This window comes from Peromyscus maniculatus, chromosome 1 (assembly GCF_049852395.1).
Source record: "Peromyscus maniculatus bairdii isolate BWxNUB_F1_BW_parent chromosome 1, HU_Pman_BW_mat_3.1, whole genome shotgun sequence".
Taxonomy (NCBI): domain Eukaryota; kingdom Metazoa; phylum Chordata; class Mammalia; order Rodentia; family Cricetidae; genus Peromyscus; species Peromyscus maniculatus.
Window position 1 is genome coordinate 132,577,096 of NC_134852.1, and position 20,945 is coordinate 132,598,040.

A 20,945-nucleotide genomic window follows, 5' to 3' on the forward strand; every position below is an offset into this window, starting at 1 on the left:
TCTCTTCTTCCTTTCTTACCAAGGAAGTACTCCTTGACCTTTCAGGAAATCCTTCTGTGACTGGGTAACCAAAAGGTAGGATGGGGGAAGGTGCAGCTGTGGAGAGAGTGAGGCTGTTGTCTGCACAGTGGAGAGGAACAGGCCCTCGGATGCGCTCACTTGAGAAAAAGCAGGTGGTGCAGGCACGAGCTGAGGCGTGATGCTCAGCTCCCCAAGTGCCTTTGAATCACTCAGGGAGCTTCCTCAGTGTACCAACACCTGCCCTCACCTCCTAACCAATTCCACTAAATCAGTATCATTGGGACCGAGCAGTTTTATCAACAGCTCCCCAGGTGATTCAAGTGTGAAGCCATGCTGAAAACCAGGCAATGATTTCCTACAGGTAAAATGTCAGGAATACAGATACAAAAGAAAAAGGAAATGCAAATATGTCTTAGACCACACACACTTAACCTGGGTATAACTGAGAATTGATTTCAGGTATGTCCTTGAATCCCCCAAATATGCAGGTAGGACTCATTTGCAAAATGGCTTGGTGTTGGCTTGTAATGTACCCTCACCCTCCCAAATATGTTAGCGATCTCTAGATTACTTTTAATACCTAATGCAATGGAAATCCTATGCAGGTAGTCGTTGTAGTACATTACTTAGAGAAGAACGGTAGGAAACAAGTTTATACAAGTTCAGGATGAATGCAGGTTTTTCCTCCCAAATATTTTTGATAGTTGGCTGATGGAATCGTCAGATATAGAACCCTTGCATATGGAGGGTGGATTGTACACATATAGACCTACATATGGACTCACATATGCAGAGGATGTTTCCACAAGTTCTAGGGTTTATCTAAGGATTGTATAAGGAGCTGGAAAGAACAGTTTCCTCCGGAAATGGCACAAAACAAGTGATTCTGAATTGGCAGTGTTCGAATTTTTAAACCACAAGTGTGGTGCACTCTTTTCAAAGAAATACTACTAACTGCATACGGAGAACCTGCCAGACAGGGCTCTGAAAGACCTCTGAACTTACATGGCTTGTCGGTGTGAGGGCAGCCTCCTGCCCCCACAGATGCACACACAGCATCCAATCGCCCACAGCCTCAGCTGCATCCTCTTGACTCAGCTAGGATGCTTGGTTTCTGAGTGTGAAGGTAACCAAATGACTCATTCATCATCCATCCATTCATTCATACTTTTTAAACTTAAGAACTGATGCAATCCAGATACTCCTCTTACAGCCACGTCTGACGTAGATGGTCTTCTTTCCATCCTAGGCTTGGGCTACGTTACTTCCAGCAACATATATGCCTTTGGTGGAGTGGAGATGCTTGAGGCAGCCCTAAGCAGCTAAGGCCGAGTCTGTAACTGGCAACATGTAAATACGTTAGAATGGCTTTCATAAAGCTCAGCAAAATCCTCTCTGGCATCTGCATTCACGAACCCAGAGCCACCCTTCTCTGCAGCCAAGTGTCCTTTGGAAAGACCTATATCCTTCAGTTCAGCCCAGTCTGGCAGTGTCCCAGGCTGACTTCATTTAGCCAGGAGACCTGGCCTTTGCAAACATCTGAGCTTGCAACTCCTGCATCAAGGTAGTAAGATGAGCAAACCATCCCTCTCCCTCCTGGGATAGCGAGTGAATTGTCTTTGGACAATGTGTTGTTTCTGTTCCAGTCTGGTCTGTAGTCTGCTGCTTAAAGGGCAGGCTCTTCTGCCTTCTATTTCATCTGTAGACTGCATGTGGTAGGCTGTCAGTGCTGGTATGTTGAGGGAACAAATACACATAACAGGGAATACATATAATCTGTAACAACACGGTAGTCATTGGCAGGATGCGAGGCGACAGAGTGAGAGGAGGAAAGAGTTAAGCTGGACAGGAGTTACACTATGGATGGGAGCCTGGCTAAATACTTGTACTTTATTCTTGGCTGGTTCCATCCTCTAAGACTTGGACAGTAACAGCTGCACTTTGCATCTGTATTAGCCCAATACAAGAGCTTCTAACCACACGAGCTGTTAAGCACTAGGAACGTAGCTAGCAAGAATGATGAACAGAGTTTCAATTTTTATTTAATTCCCTTAGGTTTGTATAGCCTCCCTGTGGTTAGTTGCTGCCATGTTGGATGATACAGATTTAGACAGCAGGCATCCAGTGGATGGTCAGAGCAGGAAAGTGATACCAAGACTGGGTCATCAAAGGGTGAGTTTTCTACAAGTACGTAGGCTGCGTGGAGTGGGAGGAAGTGTGTGGGAATGTTACCGACAATACTTGACTTTTATTAGGTAGTGACTGTGTCCACACACTGAGTCAAGATGAACTCAGTGAATCCTCGTAACAACCCTGTTTTAAAACGTGTAATTATTGTCCATATTTTGCACTCCAGGCTATTGAGAAAGAGTAATGTCAATGAGCATCTTCAAGGTCACAAAGCTGATAAGTTGTGGTACTTACTTGGTCCAGGCAGTCTGACCACAGAGCTTGTACTCTGAACCACGCCCCCACCCCCATTCTGGAAGAAAGTAAATGAGTCTCTCTTCCATTCTGTCCCCTGCTGCTGCACATTCTCACGTGACATCTCTTCAGATATCTTGACAATTACGTGACATTGCAGTCCTATCTCCTCTACGGTTATGGAAACTGGCTCACAGAGATGAGATATCAAGGCAGGCTGACGAACCTCTGGGGAGCCCAGCCAAGCTTTATTACAAAAGCTCCATCTCTGAGTTACTGAGGGCAGCTGAGGCGGAGCCAGTGCGGAATGGGCAAGAGGAGCTGGTGTAAAAGATGTTTCCAAGGAAGGATCAGTGGGATTCAGCCAGCAACTGAATGGCGGGGGGGGGGGGGGGGGGGGGGGGGGTCGGGGGTTGGGGGGTGAGGAAAGTGGGGGAGGGGAAAGCAGGGGAGGGTTTCTTCTGGAACAGAGAGATGAATGGCAAGCACAAAGAAGCCTGCATCATACCAGCAGGGCCTGTGGGCCCCAGAGAGAGGCAGAACAAGTTTCCAACAAGTGTCACCAACCACTAGCTGAGTGACCTCAGGCAAATGACCTGTGAGTATCAGCCTCCCTGGGGATAGAATGAAGATCCTACTCTCAGGGCTGCCATGGGGCCCAGGTTCAGACTATGTCATAGATTTCACAAACTCGGATTTCACAGACAGCTTTGTGAAAATCAGGCGCTCTCTCTCTCTCTCTCTCTCTCTCTCTCTCTCTCTCTCTCTCTCTCTCTCTCTCTCCTGTCTCTCTCTCCTCTCTCAGACAGACATACATCTTGCTATGTAGCCCAGGTTGGCCTCAAACTCAACATCCTCCTGTTCCAGGCACTGGGATATATGCCCTCGTGTCTGGCTCTTAAGTCCTTCTTAATGCCAGTGAGGCCAGGCACTAGGTGAATATGGATCAGACTGTTCCATCTAAGTCCTGGAGATGGAGGAACATTACTTCATCTTAGACTCCAAGGTTCATCTTTAATCTAGGAGGAAAGGGCAATCCTTCCCAGACAAAATCAAGATCCTCAAGTGGAGCAAAACCTGAGTGCTGACGGCTGCAAGCCAGATGCCCCTTTCCACTAAGCTCCTGGAACACGTGTTCTTGTTTGAGCTTCTTAATGGTATTATATGAGCAGGTATGATTATCACTTCCATTTTGGAAAGTGATAATAATTCCCTTTGGAAAGGGGAATTGAGGCTCAGAGAGGTACAAAAAGCATATTTATAACCTTCAGCTTATAGGCAGCCAATTGGAGGCTCAAGCTGAGATCCACCTGGTTCCTGAGATGTGGGCCATATTCTATTCCCTGCAAATGGTAACCTCCCTGCTTGAGGACTGGCAGACTTGGGACATCCTGAGAGAGGTGAGAGCCTAGGAAAGTATCAGGGTCTCTCTTCGATAGCCGCAGCTAACTGCAACTATTGTTGGAATTTCTACCTCACCTTGATAGGAATTTTACAGCAAGGATGGACATCCACGAATGCTAATTTTATACCACTAACCCAGTGAGAATTGGGTGGAAGAGGAAGGTCAAGGTCAAAACAAAAAATATAACTGGAACCCCCTGTACCCACCTGTTCAAAGTATAATGAATGTGTTGTGGTGGTTAGAACTGAACATTTGGGAGTGGAGCAGATTGCAGTCTCGACAGTTACCCCATGGAGGTCTCTTGGAAGCATCTCTGCTTTAGCCGACTGGTGCTTATAGCATCAATCATGTGTTTTTGATCCTTAGCTAGTGTATTAGTTTCCTAAAGCCACTGTAACAAATTCAAAGACATACAGGCACCTAAAATGGCATGAAGTTAGTGTCGTACAGCTCTGGAGACCGAAAGTCTAAAAATGGATCTGTTAGGACTAAAGTCAAGGTATCAGCTGGCTGTTTTCCTCCTGGGAGACTGGAGGGGACATTCTGTTCCTTGCCTTTTCCAACTGCTGTGGACCACCCACATTCCTCGATCATGTTCCTTCTAGCAAGAACATGACACCAACCTCTGCTTCCACCATCATAGCTCATCCTCAGACTGGCCCTTGTGCCTCCCTCTTAGAAGGACTCTTGTGATTCTGTTGAGTCCACTTCAGTAAGTCAGCGTCGTTCCCCTTTGCGGGGTCCTTAGCTTAATCACATCTGCAAAGGCCATTTTTCCCGGTAAGGTAACATTCACGGTTCCGAGGGCCTTTCATGTACAAGGGAGGTGTGGAATGGATGGAGCTTGAGACTCTCACTCCTCACTGAGGCTGAGTTGCAAGACCCCTTACTTTCTACTCACCCCCCCCCCCCAACCAGGCATCCCTATCCCTCATCTAGACCAGAGGCATTCCTGTTTGGGACCTCACCAGTAATCTACACAGATCTCTAGACTGGGTTCCGAGGGTGCCAGGCTGCAGGCTTTCCCATCCCTGAGAGCAAGGAGTAATTAAACACACCATGAAGCATGTAGGGAGTCTTGGCTTCCTCCAGCTACCTGTGTGGAAGTGGGACCTGGCACATTCAGCAGCTCTGTATGTAAATACCTCCTCTTTAAGAAAAGCGAGTCGGGCCCCTGAATTTGCCAAACAGAAATGAGGGGGTGTTTATTTGTATCACAAAGGGATTTAGTTTGTTTCTTAAAATAGGCAGCCCTAGTTAGTCCTCTTTAAAAGCGCGTTTTAGTTAATGGGGAATTTGATTTGCACAATTTTGCGGAAACAAAACCACTTAAAGGAGTTACCTGCACCACAGCTCTTCAGCTCCAAAATCTGTCTCCAGCTGCTGGGGAGAGTGACTGGCCCATTGAAGTCACTCCTCCTCCTCTGCATAGGGCTGGGTTCTTTATTTTTGTGCTAATTGGAGACCTTACCATGGTGGAATGTGGAAGAACCATTCAGGAGCCACCTCTACCATGATGTAGTTACACTTTCTTCTCTTCCTGTGGCTCATTCTTTTGTTCCTTCATGCACCAGACATTTATTTCCTGACTATCGGTTATGTGTGACTACTAGGAACTGTGGCAGACACTAGGAAAGTCCAGGATGATGTGCTGTTGATTCCTGATGCCCTGACAGAACAGACAAGGATGAAGAAGGTCTTGACTTACGCTTTGGAGGTTTTGAAGAAAGGTCTAGAACAGAAATTCTCAACCTGTGGGTTGTGACTCTCCCCCCCCCCGCCCCCCCCCCCCCCGGGGTCAAGCAACCCTTTCACAGGGGTCATTTAAGACCATCAGAAAACACAGATATTTACATTACATTTCATAATGGTAGCAAAATTACAGTTATGAAGTAGCAACAAAAATAACGTTATGGTTGTGGTCACCACAACATGAGGAACTGTATTCAAGGGTCATGGCACTAGGAAGGTTGAGAACTACTGCTCTAGAATAAAATGACTGCTTTAAAATGGGGGAAGAAACTTTCCTAATTCATTCTGGGTCAAGGAAGAAATTCAGGCCATAATGATAGACCGTTTAGAAACTTAATAATGACACTAAATGTAAAACATAAATACAGCCAAAACTGTACTTAAGAGTTTGAGCCTGAAAAATCTTTCAATTTTTAATGAAGAAGAATGGGAAAAAAATTCACTGGATCGTCCATTCAAGCAGCTTTGGGAGGTGTGCATGGGAGCTGGTGTCTGGTGGTTATTTGAGGTATCGATGGCATAGTTTTGAGGGTGGACAACACCACCATGATATGGGAACTGCTTTTCTCACTGTCATATTTCAGAAAGGAGACAGAAACGCAGGAAGACCAGATAATGTACCTGAATACTCTAGTTTCAAATTGCAGAGGCACCCCCAGAACCTAGCAACAGGGGTCCAGAATTCCTGTGCCTAACTAGTAAGTAGCACAGATACACCATCATCAGGAAAGCAGAGGCAGTGTTGGAGAAAATCCTGGCAGAACAGACCACCAAACCCATGACATTTTCTGATGGCAGGACACTAACAGAAAACACTCAGCCTGGTAGTACAGGCCTACAACCCCAGCCACTTGGGAAATTAAGGCAGGAAGACCTGACCAGGCAACTTAGTGAAAACCTGTCTCAAAATAGAAAAGGGTTAGGGAGATGGTTCAGTTGGTAAACTGTTGCTGCATCAGCGTGAGGACTTGAGTTCAGATGACCAGCACCCATGTGAAAGCCAGGCACGGTGGCTGACATCTGTCACCCCAGCACCTGGGTGCAGAGACAGGTGGATCCCTGGAGTGTGGTAGCCCCTAGTCTAGCAGAATCAGTGAGCTAGTAGGTTCAGTGAGAGACTCTTAAAAATTACTGACTGACCAACTAACTAACTAAGGTGGAGAGCTACTGAGAAAGATATTCAACATTAACTGCTCTCCACAAGTCTGTGTTTGCATATGCACAACACACACACACACACACATACACACACACACACACACACACACACACACACACGCACGCACACGCACACACACACACACGAACACGTAAAACAGACAGATAGATACATAGTTCAATGTACAGTAGTTTTCTAGCATGCAAGTGGCCCTGTGTTCCACCCCTGGCACCAAAAAGAAATACATTAAAAATATAAAATAATGGACAACAAAGGTTAGTCTGTGGGGAAAATATAAGAGTCCCCATAACAATATGACTTGAGAAGAGACTGATAGGATCAATGTCACACCAGAGTCAGATGCTACACTGTAAACACATGGGCAATTTCCAAGAAAAACACAAACTCAAAGTCATTCCGAGGAGTCATGAAAAGCATCTTTGGTGGATGTGAGGAACTCCTAGAAGGAGAAAGGGAGAGAGAGGTGATGCTGGCTGGAAAGGATAGCTATCAGCACTTTATTTCCTGGTGTACCGAAAGTTCTAGATGCAGAAATATGATAAAGAGGGGGAAGGGGCATATATGTGAGAAAGGAGAAAGGAAGAATAACACAGCTTTCTAGTTAGGATTCTGAAGGCAACTAAAACCCCAAACCAATGATAATGAGTTTTAAAAAGGCTCCCAAATCTGCACACTGGGATTGCATTACTCTTCTACATGTAAACAGCAAACAGTTGGAAGACACAATGAAAGATGCACATTAAAACCGGATCCCTCAGATGGTCCACTGTAAGAACTGTTTAGGGACAATATGGAGAAAATTAGAGGCTCTCAGGGAGATACGAAACAAGATTTCTCTTTAACAAGGAAGCAATCAAGTCCCAGAAGAGTGACTTGCTTTTGTAAAAGTGTCAATTATCTTGAATTTTAATTTTGAAAATGTAAGGTCAGTTCAATGAAAGTCCCAATTATTTTGTTTTATTTTATTTTTGGAGGATAGGGATTAACTTACTGTGGTTCCAATACAATTCCCCTTGGTATTTTAAAAACCTTGATAAACTGCTTCTGAAGTTCACTTGGAAGAATAAACCCGCAGCAATAGCTAGGGAAACACTGAAAATGAGGATAACGAGGACGGGCTCACGGTGCTGGGGCACATGTCAAAAAGCTGCTGTAATTACCCCCGCCCCCTCCATTGCCATACTTCATGTCAGATCAGTGGACAAAGCTGAAGGCCCAAGGAGAAGCTCAGTATATATAATTATTGAACACTTAATAAACTTGCCTTTGGCAATCCATGCAGAAGGACAGAATTATTCAATCCAGGCTGCTGGGACAACTGGGTACCTATGGTGGGGTTAGATTCCCAATGCCCACTGGATTTCATTACAAAATTACAGATGGATTAAAGAGCTTAAAATCAAAATGGCACCAAATGCATGTTTTTAAATATCTTCACATGCATGATTTGGGGAATGGAGAGAGTCCCCAATTGGCTGTTTGTCCAAGCAAACTCAGAATGCTTTCTTTACACTTTCCCTTACACTGCTTGGAAAGCTGTACATGGCATTTTTGATCTTATTTTATCCTTCATTGCTCATTTTTGTTATTGTTAATATTCGCAGTGTTTGGGCCTTACACATGCTAGGCTATTGAGAGGCACCCCCAATCTTAATTCTTAAACAAATGTATTGTTGTGCTGTGTGTGTGTGTGTGTGTGTGTGTGTGTGTGTGTGTGTATGCGCACGCGTGCGTGCGTGCCACAGCGTTTGTGTGCAGGTCAGAGGACAGAATTCAGGACTTAGTTCTCTCCTACTGTGGGTTGCTGGGAGTAAGCTGAAATCGGCAGGCCCACCCAGCAGGTGCTTGTATCCACCCAGCCATCTTGCCAGCCATCCCCATCTTAATTGTTCACACGCTTAAATTAGCCGTACATGCAGCCATCAGCATTTCGCACACTCTCCTGAGGAACGTAGACTGCCGCGCATTCGGCGCGGCCATTCCTCCCATCCTGGTGTTTTGTAACTTAGCCTCTCTCTGTTGGTTTCTGTCTCCGTCCTAAAATTTTATTTTATGGAAGAATCAAGCATATATAAAAGAAGCCAGATTGCCATTAAATCCTCGTAATGTCTACCAGGAAGGTTTAATGATGAGTCATAATGATCAAGATTCTTTCTTATTTTCTTTTTTTCAATCTATCGCCCCCCTGAGCACACCGGATTACTTTGAGTTGAATTATTTTATCCATAAAGCTTTTAAGATGCAGCTTTCAAAGACAGATGCCATTAAAATAACCGCCATGCCACTACCATACCAAAGGTATTTGTTCTCTAATATCAATAAGAATAATTGCCTAGTATCATAAAATCCAAGTGAATATATCCGTTTTCCTGATTGTCTCAGTGGATTTTTAATATTGCTGTCTTATTCAAATTAGGATTCAAATGACATATGCATAATGCCTTTAGTCAAGATGTTTCTTATATTTCTTTGGATGTAAGTTTCTCTTATTTTCTCTCTTTTTCTTTCCTTGTTTCTTACGTGTTGGAGACTCCATATTGTTTTTTTTGTGCAGCTGCCCATGTTCTGGGGACTTGAAAGAGGAGGTAGTGACTCCTTCCTGGCAACATCATCTAACACATTCCTGGCGTTTGTACTGTCTGTGAATTTGTAGTCGAACCCTTAAGACTATCCCTGGACAAATGTTCACAGACACTGCACTGTCAGTACCTGCTGATGATGGGCTGCATAATCACAGCTCTCGGAGTAGCTTGAACTTTTCTGCTCTGTTTGTTGACTATGTGCTTTACAAAAGCTCTGAGTTGGTCCCTGACGGGGTCCATCCTGTAGGAGCCCAGGAGTCTAGAGGATATAAAAGATTTGAAAAACAAAACTGAAAACTGTCCATTTTATGATGTATATACTCACCATCCCTTCCTCAAACCACTGGAGCCCCAAGACAGTGAAGCCGTACCACAGATGCATCGAACTCTCATGGTTTCAAATGTACGATTATTTGTTTCTGGTTACAAATTACAAGCAGCATGGCCGCCTCACTGCCCTCCCTCCTCTTCTTTCTCTCCTCTTTCTCCCACCTCCCCTCTGCTTTCTGTCACCTTCGGGTCCCTCCTCCTCCTCCTCCCTTTCCTCCTCCTTCCCTCCCCCTCCTCCTCCTCGTTCTTCTTCTCAGCCTCTCCCTCTCCTCTTCCCCTTCCTCTTGCCCTCCCTTTTATCTTCCTCCTTCCTCCCCAGGCTGCCCCCTCCTCCTCTTCATCCCAGAGTTTCCCACTTGCTAGGCAGGCACTCCACTGAGCTCCACCCCCAGCCTGGAGCCTGTTTCTTCTCCGCCCACACTGACTTGACATTGATCTGGTGAGAGGAACGCGCCTCTGCCATTCTTGCTCACTGTTCCTCCACACACGCTTCCTGTTCTAATCATCCCTCCAGGTAGGAGTCTAACGCTGAAAGACACATGTTTCTGATGTATTATGGACCTAAATATCAGCCAACTGCTTCATCTGGTACTTGATCTAAAAAAAAAAACAGCACCCTATTTCCAAACCAATAAAGGACCAGGCACGCGAAATGATCTTTAAGGGGCTGTAACTTTGGGGTATATGTGATTCTTAGCACACTAGTTATGTTAATTTTTAATGTGTATGCAAGTGTGTGTGGTGTGTATGTGTGTGTATGCGTGCTCACATGTGTATGAGTGCAAGTGGGGGCAGTAGAGGTGAGTGCATGCATGCATGCATACATGCATTTGTGATGTGTGTGTGTGTATGTGTGTGTGTGTGTGTGTGTGTGCATTGTGGAGGCCCAAAGTTGGCATATGATGTGTTCCTCAACTGCTCTCTACTTTCTCTATTGAGGCAGGGCTTCTCTCAACTTGGAGCTAGCCAGTTCCAGCTAGTCCAGCTAGACAGTGACAACGAGGATGCCCATCTCGGCCTCCTGAGGGCTGCTAGGATTACAGGGAGCCACTGCATGCCCAGTGGGGTCTGGGGATCAGGCACCACTCTTCACAACTGTGCACCAAGTCCTCTACTCACCGAGCTGCCCCCGAAGCCCCCTACTTAACTTAGACATCCAACGCCTGCACGGGATGTCCCATCAGTGTACCCAACAGAGGACATGAGGTAGAAGCTGATGTTGTTGTTGCATGATGTCTTCACATGGAGCAAACTAATGGCTTCTTCTCCCTCTCCTCTGGTTTCTCTCCCTCCCTCCCTCCCTCCCTCCCTCCCTCCCTCCCTCCCTCCCTCCCTCCCTCCCTCCTTCCCTCCCTCCCTCCCTCTCTCCCTCCCTTCCTCCCCCCCACTCCTGTCCTCTCTTTTGCAGTCTGCTGCTTCGTTGTGCACAAGCGCTGCCATGAATTCGTCACGTTCTCCTGCCCCGGTGCGGACAAGGGCCCAGCCTCTGATGTGAGTACCCAGTAGCAGTGAACCCTTCCTGGTGTGCAGTCACTTTAATAGGTTTGCCCTCAGTCGAGGCAAGTGGAGAGGGAGTGTTGCTGGGCAGGGAAATGGGTAGGTCTCCACTGTGATAGTGACTACCTGGGCACTGGGGCCTGGAGATTGATGGGCATTACTTACTCACTAGTGCTCCCATAAGGAGGCAGCTTTTCGATACATTTTCTAGTCCTTTGTTGGGAGGTCTTACTATCAGGGTCCACGCATCAGAAGAATGGGGATTGATCCTGCGACTACTCATCCCAAAGTATTAGCTGGGTGCAGTAGAACACACTATAACCCCACCCCCAGAAAGCTGAGGGTTGTGAGTGACAGGTCAGCCTGGGCTACATTGTGGCATCCTGTTTCAAAAAAGCAAAAACAAACAAATAACCAAGGTGTGACTATTGCTAGCTGGGCAGGAGATGCTTGTAGGTGATGAGTATTTTTTTCATTTAATCACTATATGTTTCAGTATGAATTGAGAAAAGCTATTTAGTGATAGTTTCATACTTCTGGTATGGATATAAAAATTTACATCTAAGAAAAATTATTTAGGTTAAATAAAGACAAATCGACTTAAAGACAATATTATGTCACTGACAAGCTGAGTGATGTGAGGGTAGACCTGAGAGTTTTGGTGTAAGCTTGTCTGAAGTTTGGGGTATTTGTTGGTTCTCTACACAACAGGCATTCTACACAACAGGCATTCTCAGCCCTGACTTTCTTCCTTCCTTCTGCCAGAGGCCACCACTATGCTAGATGGTGAAAATGCCTGATACTTGCTTTTTTAGGCTGTCTGGTTGCTGATAAATGAACACACACAACCTGAGGGGCATGGGGAAGGGCTTCTAGGGAAAAATCCTTTCTTGTAAGAGAAATATATCCCTCATCTCTTCTTTTGCTCTCTAGGACATTGTGTGTGTGTGTGTGTGTGTGTGTGTGTGTGTGTGTGTGTGTGTGTGTGTGTGTGTGTGTGTGATGCTTAGAGTTGTGGCAAGCTTTGGGGGCTAATAAAAGAGATATTTTGAGCATGGTGCCTCCGAAGGGCTAAAGAAACCTGCTTCATTGATGATGCTAAAGGAGGGAATCACTCTGAGTCTCCTTACCCTGCAGCTGGACAGGTGAGGTAAGAAGTTTACTGTTTGTGGCATGCAGCCCAGATGCCCTAATTGATAGGGCTTTGTACTATGCAGTCTTGCACTGCCCAGGAGCCAGCTAGCTCTTGTACTTTATTTCTGTTTTGTTTATCCTGGAATTCTTCTAATTTGTCTTTGTCTCCCACACCAGCCTTGTTTCCCACTTAGAATTGATGGCTGACTCTGCTGGTTGTGGTGGTGTACATCTTTAGTCCAGCACTCAGGAGGCAGAGGCAGGCAGATCTGCATTTGAGGCCAGCCTGGTGTGCACAGCAAATTCCAGGTCAGTCAGGGTTACATAGAGAAACCTTGTCTTGGAAAACAAAACAAAACAAAAAATAATTGGTGGCTGACCTCAGCTTGCCCCAAATAAAGAGGGGCAGCCTTCTGTCACTGAATTTCTTTGACTTCTGCTACTCTTCGGCCAGTGGTCATCCATTTAGCATTTTGCTGCAGTTCAGGAGTGGGGTGTAGTGAGGGCTCAGATGATGTCTGTTGCCATAACAACAAGACCAGTTCAGTCTAGAGTTTGTGTTGCTGATACTTGGCTTGGGAAATGTGATGCTTGAGGTTGAGAACTCCAAGGAATGGGAACCTTCCAAAGTCCTTCCAGGTCTGAGGCAGAACATTCATTTATATGAGATTATATGAAGGGGAAAGCTTCTGGCTTCTGATATCGAAACACCCAAGGGTAGACCTGGCATCATAAGTCAAGCTGTTTCGGTGAAGTTCTTGGGAGTCTCCTTCTTCACGTCTTGGATCACAGCATTCCTGTGTTTGATTCATTTTTAGGAAGATTTTCCTCCTATGAGAACATGATGGCTGTGGTTCTTTTCCAGCAACTCCAGCAACCATAGATTACAGTGGCCAGAAAGATGGGCTATGCCGATAGGCAAGCTCTGTTCATGTGCTGTGATGGTCTGAATGTTTTGTCTTTCTTCAAGTTCATGTTGACATTCTAACCCCCAAATGATGGTATTAGAAGCAAGACTTTTAGGAAGTGATCAAGAATGGGGCGGGGGGAGCCTTCCTGAATGGATGGCATCCACATCTTTAGAAAAAGGACCTGAGAAACGTCTCATCCCCTCCACAATATGAGGTACACCAAGTGTCTTAGTTAGGGTTCCAGTTGCTGTGAAGAGACACCATGTCCACAGCAACTCTTAGAAAGGAAAAACATATAATTGAGGTGGCTTCCATTTTCAGATGTTCAGTCCATTATCATCATGGTGGGACATGGTGATGTGCAGGCAGACATGTTGCTGGAGAAGTAGCTGAGTGTCCTACATCTTGACTTGCAGGCAACAGGAAGAGAACTGAACATGGGGCATAGCTTGAGCATATGAGACCTCAAAGTCCATCTCCACAGTGACACACTTTCTCCACCAAGACCACACCTCCTCATAGTGGCACTCCCTTTGGGGGCCATTTTCTTTCAAACCACCACACCAAGGCAAGAGCAAAGTAAACAGAAATGGGCTCTCAGCAGGCACCTGGTCTGCCATTCCCTTGATCTTGAACCTCTTGGCTTCTAAAACCATGGAAAATAGTTTTGTGATTTAAAAGTCACCTATTTTGGTTTGGTAGCCCTAACAGACTCAAACAGGAAGTTTTGTGCCAAGAATGTTTGTAGATGAATAAAAATTCAGGGGTGAGTTTTCCAAAGTGACTTTAGGGTTTCTGAAATTGAGGCAAGGTTCCCCAGATGGCTGTAAGGATCCTCAAAATCAGCACTGGATTTTGCTGTTCCCCTGATGGCCAAGATCCTGGCATCAAGTGGTAGCAGTTTGAGTGGTACCATTCACAATTACTCCTGGTGACCCATCTGGAGACATGTGGGTTCCTCTCTCCAAGATGCTGTCCTCAGATGGCCTGGAAACTTTGGCTCTTCTGGGAGAAATTCTTCCACTAGACAAACACTAATGGCTCTACTTTTAGCTTCTTATGCCTCTGACAGGAGTACTGGAACTTGCTGGGTTAAGAATGGGGTCTCTCCTAATGTGGGGGGAAAGGAAATGTGTGCTTGGAACACAGGGCTTCTCTCCGGCACCACCATGATTTGTGGTTAAGGTCTATAGAAAACTCTAGTAACCCAACCCAGGCAGGATTACATGGCCCAGGCCCTTTAGGGATGGAGGTTTAGATCACTCTATCAGGCAAAGAACCACCATCAACTGAGGTGCTTGATTGACAGCAGAACGAACATAGAATGAGTAGAAGAGAGTTACAAGCAAGTTACAGGCACCTATAACTTTGCAACCAGTTGTAGAAATGAAGACTGTAGCTCTCATGTGTATTTTGTTATGAATAAATTTGTGGATGTATGCACCTGTATTAAACAAGTATCTGATTTCTTTCTCCTCTTAGTCTTTTGTCATGTAAGATTAGATGCCTTGACTTCATGTCGGTACTTAAGTTGTTCATTTTACATTTTAGTATTTAAGTACAGAGTGTCAAGAGAAGAGTCATCAGCACTCAGTGACCTTACCTCATTCCCGAGGGAAGAGAGTAGTGTGCTTGTGGTTAATTCAGATCTAATGGTATGGTCAAGTGGAATTATGACTTCGCTGTTCTTTATTCTGAAATAAAGTATAATCCAAAGAGGCAGATACCAAGTTCAGAAAGGATGGACTCACAATGGTTGATTTTTCAAGTAGCAGCTTGCCTGGGTTAAGAGATGCCCTAAAAGCTGGTAAAACAATTTCTAGGTGGGTTTTTGAGGGGGTTTCCAGAGAGCTTAGTGTTCAAATCAGTAGACTGAGTAAGAAGCATTGCCCTCATCTGTACAGGCGGATAGCATTCAGTCTGTTGAAGACCCAGGTAGAAGAAAAGGCAGGCAAAAGGTGAATTCACTCTCTGTTTGAACTAAGGCATCTACATTTCTTCTGCCCCTCAATATCAATGCTCTCAGGTCTGAGGTCTTCAGGATGGTCCAGGATGAATACCATGACTTTTCTGCTTCCCTTGCCTTTGGACTTGGCTTTGGTGGAAATGTATTACTGAGCCTCTTAATTCTCCAGTTTGCAGATGGCAGATCATGAGATTTCTCAGCCTCCATCATCATGTGAGCTGATTCACATAACCAATCTGTATATCTATAGCTACATCTCTCCTCTGGGCCCTGTTTCCCTAATACATGTACTTATTCCCAGAGATGAGAGTTTGTATGCTAATTCCATGGTTAAAGAGTAGGGATAGAGCTGGGTAGTAGTGGTGGTGCACCCCTTTAATCCCAGCACTCAGGAGGCAGAGCCAGATACTCTGTGAGTTCAAGGCCAGCCTGGTCTACAGAGAGAGCTCTAGGACAGGCACCAAAACTACACAGAGAAACCCTGTCTGGAAAAACAAAAAACAAACAAAAAAGAGTGGAGATAGATGGCTTCTTAAAGGTACCCTAGAAAATCAGTATTGTTCACTGGTTTAAACTACAGACTATAGATTCAGTCCTCTTAGACATAAACCTGTGTAACCTTGGGGTAGTTATTTCAAATCTCTTAAATTCTTCAGCTGAAAAATGGATAAAAGGATAGCCCTCACCTTACAGCATTGTTATGAATGTCAAATGTTTGATTATCTATGAAAACTCCTAATACAGTGTTTGGTACAGGCATATAGATGATGATGATGATGTTGGTGGTGATGATGATGGCAATAATGACGATGATGACTATGACTACTTCAGTGCATGTGGGTGGGTAGCAAGAACAGACCAAGCAAGTCCAGAGAATGAACAGGCTTTCTGTTGACCATCTGGCAGTCTTTCCTAGGAGTATGAAGGCTTCATAGGTAGCATAAAGAGCAACCCTTCTCTGTATGAATGGGGGAATGCAGCCATTCCCTGCTTTAGGCATGGGGACAGCAGAGAGTGCCCCCCACAGTCCCCATGCATAGGATTTGGCAGCCTTCTTGCGACGACTGTCTCTCTCTGGATGCTATTCCAAGAAGGTCTGTTGGCAGCAAGAATGATGAATTGGTCCAGACTCCTGAACCGGCTTGACTCGGTTCATTGACCTTTTTTTCTGCCTGTGGTTGGAGACATGATTAAAGACCAGGGCACACCTGCTTGTCCACCTGGACAGGCTGTCTTTGGTGCTTCTGGCGCTCTGCAGATCTAGAAGGGTGCCCTCCCCTCCTGTGTGACCTTGAAGGACCAAGTGTGCAGCTTATGAAGCAGAAATGCATGCTTTTGTCTAGGGAAAAGACTGTTCAAGGCTCCATTCTATGTTCTTTGCTATTCCAAGCACCACCTGAGCTGGGGTATAGTCTGGTCATCATTACAGCTTTATACTTGTGTGACTTTGCTCTATAGATGGAGTCACACTGTGATATACTGAGCCAACCTCTGTCCTAATGAACCTAGTTACTGATGCAACCATTCAATGGCATTCTCAGCACTCACCGTTGAAAGGCCTCAGTACACGGCAGAGTTTATCAATGACATCTACTCTTCCTTAGGCCTCTTTCTTCTTCTTTTCCTAACATTACAGATTTTTTAAAATTAATTTTTATTTTAATTCTTATACAAGATTTATTATTTATTTATTTTTGGTTTTTCAAGAGAGGGTTTTTCTATGTAGCCCTGGCTATCCTAGAACTTGCTCTGTAGACCAGGCTGGCCTTATACTCACAGAGATCCACCTGCCTCTGCCTCTTAAGTGCTGGGATTGGCTTGATCATAGTCTTACCCCTCCCCAAGTTCCTCCCAGATCCTTCTTACCTCTCTACCCAACGCAACTTCATGTTTTCTCTCTCTCAAAAAGGAAAATCAAAACAAACAGACAAGCGGAAAACAACAACAAACCAATAAGACAAAAACAATAACAGAACAAAATTTTGTCCTCTTCTCCTTCTTAGTCTCATCCGATTGAAAACTGTCATTCTCTCTGAGACATCTTAGAGTCAGTTTCTGGAGCTTCCATAGCAGGTTACAAAGCACCAGAACAAGAAAGGGAGGAAATATCTTCGAGGGATGGGAATGGCCAAGTCAAGTGAGCTATTGGCCCTGGGGTCCTTGTCTGTGCTTGTGAGCGTGTGGTGGATTGGCTGGAGGCTCGATGCTTGAGGATGAGCCCACTCATGTGTCTGACAGTGACTGGATTGCTGCCACATGACTTATTTACCACCCAAGTGCCTTGGTTCTCCTTTGTGCAGCCTCATCCTTGATTCTCTGGCTAGTTTTGGTTTGTTCATATGGGAGTTTCAGGGTTCCATGAACACCAAGAACATTTAAAGCCTGTTTGTTGTGATTGCTAGTGTCCCAGTAAACAAAGGTCATCTCGTGCTCAAGTCCAGACTCAAAAAACAGACTTAACTGTATCATTAATCTGCTGCATATCCTCTATACTCAGAGGCCCATTATGGAATAGAACTCTGAAGGCCATCACACTGGAATTTTTAGAAGATCTGAAGATTTTGTTGTGATTCCAAGAGGCATAGATGACTTCACTGAAAGAATGCCCCCCACTCATTCCCTGTCCCAGGCCCCCAGCTGATTTAGGCCTTGCTAGCTGTAAATAAGTCATGGGGCAGTCTGTTGATTATGTTAGTGGTAGCTAACAGCATATTCATGGGAGTCAGACATGTCTGAATTTGGTGCCTGGTTCTACCCAGATTCTCACTGTGGAAATTTGGGCACATCATTTAACTTTCCTGTGTCTTAGTTTCTTTATATAAAATAGGACAGTACCAACCATATGAGCTATAGGGATACTTTTTAAATGTATTGAAAATGGAAAATGGAAATGGGAAAGGGCTAGCAAAGACAAATGGGTTAACAGCAGAAGCATCACAAAGCCCTTGCTTGAAAGTGCTTCACACAGCATGTGGTGAGCCTTTGATATAGTAGCTTAGGGTCTTTCTATTGGTCTATCTCCTTCCCTACTCTGAGTATATGGAGAATCCTCCACAGTCCCTGGTCCAGAGCATACCAGCATGATATAATTGCCTTTCTATTTCCATCTTCATTATTTTATATAAAAGCTCAAATTCTGTGATGCAATGCTGGGAATTCAGTCTTTGCAGCCAGGAAGCACTGGTGTCAGATTCCTACTCTGCCACTTACTGCTCCTGTGACCTTGTTAAAATAATTCAAATTTCTGTAACCTTTAGTTCATATCTTTAAAATAGGGAGGATAATACCTAAATCCTAGCAGGTAGGTATCATGAGTATTCAATGAGAAAACTGCCTGGACCACACCTGAGATAGTATCTGGCCTGGAGCAGAACTCAATAAATGGTTTAAAAATTATTATTAATATCTAGAGGTGTCTCTACTGCTCCGGAATGAATGCAGGCCACCCTCTGACCTGCCAAAGAATAATGACTAATAAAAATAGCACCAAGTATTGAACGGGGGCCCTGGGCCAGGCAGTTCAGAAGTGGAAACACACTCCCTAGGTGGTTTGTCAATATTTTATAGTCTTAGAAGTAGTTTGTGATTTGAAAATGGTGAAACCTGACCCTTTTGCCCTAAGAATGACAATTCTAGGAATTCTCACTAAGGGGTTATTTAAGGATAGGTGCATTTATTTAGCTAGAATGACATTCATCCCATCAGTATTTATAGCGATTGAAATTTGGATGTGACTCAAGTAACTACTGATGAATGCTTATGTAAGAGAAATCTATCTCATCCTCATAATGGAATCCTGGGCAGCAATTATGTATCAGTGTTTGGGGTGACAGAGCTGGTGTAGATCTTAGCTGATCCAGTTCTTATACAAGTACATAGGCCTTTCAGAATAAATCGAAATGCTTGCTTGAAGTTTGTACATTATTATATGTAAATTATATTTTAATAAGAGCCATGCTGACTAAATGTTGGTGTAGGAATACTGTCATTATTTATCTTTTTTTAAAAAAGCAGATAGTTAACTTTAGAAGTGTGTCAGGCATCAAAAACATGAAAGTATTATATTTTTATAGTATTTAAAATATCATTTATAAGCTGGGCGTGGTGGTACATGCCTTTAACCCCAGCACTCAGGAGGCAGAGGCAGGTGAATCTCTGTGAGTTTGAGGCCAGCCTGGTCCACAAAACAAATTCCAAGACAGCTAGGGCTATTACACAGAGAAACCCTGTCTCAAAAAAAAAACCCCTTAAATATCCATAGATCTATAGATAGGAAACAGTATCTTAGATAGGCACTATTTAATATTAGACATGTAATATTTAATATGTACTATGAAGTATTCTATGCATATAAAAACCAGAGGCCACATTTCCTAAACCTATGTTGGTGGCTCACTGAGTTGAGCAGAGTGTCCCATGCCCATGATCTCTCATCACTCAGGAAACTGAGGCAGGAGGATGGCAAGCTCAAGCCAACATGGGCTACATAGTGAGACCCCCCATCTCAAAAAATACCTGCCTACTTTCTTTTCCCAGTTTCTGTATGTAGAACTCTGAAGGTCACTGGTGCTATTTCACCTCTAGCATAAACTCAGGTTCCCAGTTCAATTCAGTGAAGACTGAGCACCAGTGGAGGCTTGGGTGTAAACATAAGACTGTGAAAAGGCTTCCGGACGCTCCTGAGAGCCTCTGTCATCCGGGAGCCAGCTTAGTTCCCACAAATGAGCATCTTCTGGTGTTCCTGATAATATTCTGATCATCCATATAGGTGTCATGACCTCAACTCACATGTGGACCAAGAAAGGGAGAGGAAGTCTTGACTTCGCTATGCTTGATCCCATTGATTATAGTTTGAGTGGCAATAGGAAAAACGGAAAAGGCTTACCACATCCTCTGTGATCATGTCCAGTGTCCTCAGCTCAAGAAAGCAACCTAAAAGCTGCTCTCCTCTGAAAGCCTGCACTGCTAGGCTTTACATAACACCACGTGGGGGGGGGGTGCATCTGTAGCTCACTTCTAGGAAGGAAGCAACAGCTAGTGCTGAGACATGACCATGGCACCATCATCCCATCAGAACAGCCCTGTGACTTTCTCAATAGGGGCCACACACGTTCCACAGTACAGTGTCTTCTTCCCCTTCTCTCCCTCCTCTCTCATTTATCTATTATTTATCGACATCAGAAAGTACACCTGATCTTGCTAAAATCACATCCTATTTATATAACACTGCAGTCTATGGCTTCTATATTCACAGCCAAAATACTCAGTAACCACGTCCATGTTGTGCGTTGCCGAATGCCAAAAAGATGCCTCAGAGGGGTGTGTGGTGGAGGTGTCTGGAGGATTGTCCTATCTAGGTCAAATACCCAAAAGGCTGCCATATATACAAGCTTTTTAGTAACTCTCGAGGGCAGAAATTCAATCTGAGGACCAGCTGTGTAGGATAAAGAGAAAACTCAAACTAGTGAGCTGGGTTCTGTGTAATGATTATCAAGCCCCATCCTGGTGGAATGGCTGACTATGGGGCATGCTCTACAGACTGGATTCATGGAAGTTACACATTTACACTTGAGGGTCCCTAAGAAGTCCCGCTCTGAGAACAGAGGCAACAGAGGGAATCTGAGGTTAAGTCACCCTTCTCCCAGGAAAGAACCAATTAACTGGCCCACAGCTTAATCTCTATGTCATCTAGCTGTTGTCTCATGGCTTTCTGTAAATTATAAGAAAGTTATAGGCATGGTGG

At 44.6% G+C, this 20,945-nt stretch overlaps 1 protein-coding gene across 2 annotated transcripts in view; it reads left to right on the forward strand.

Moving 5' to 3' along the window:
- The window catches only part of Prkcb (protein kinase C beta), a 336,312-nt gene that overhangs the window by 127,039 nt on the left and 188,328 nt on the right, over positions 1-20,945 (forward strand). For both annotated transcript variants that reach the window (XM_006980349.4, XM_006980350.4), the window contains exon 3: positions 11,103-11,185. In XM_006980349.4, the coding sequence (XP_006980411.1) occupies positions 11,103-11,185 (83 nt within the window). The remainder of the gene's footprint in view (positions 1-11,102; positions 11,186-20,945) is intronic.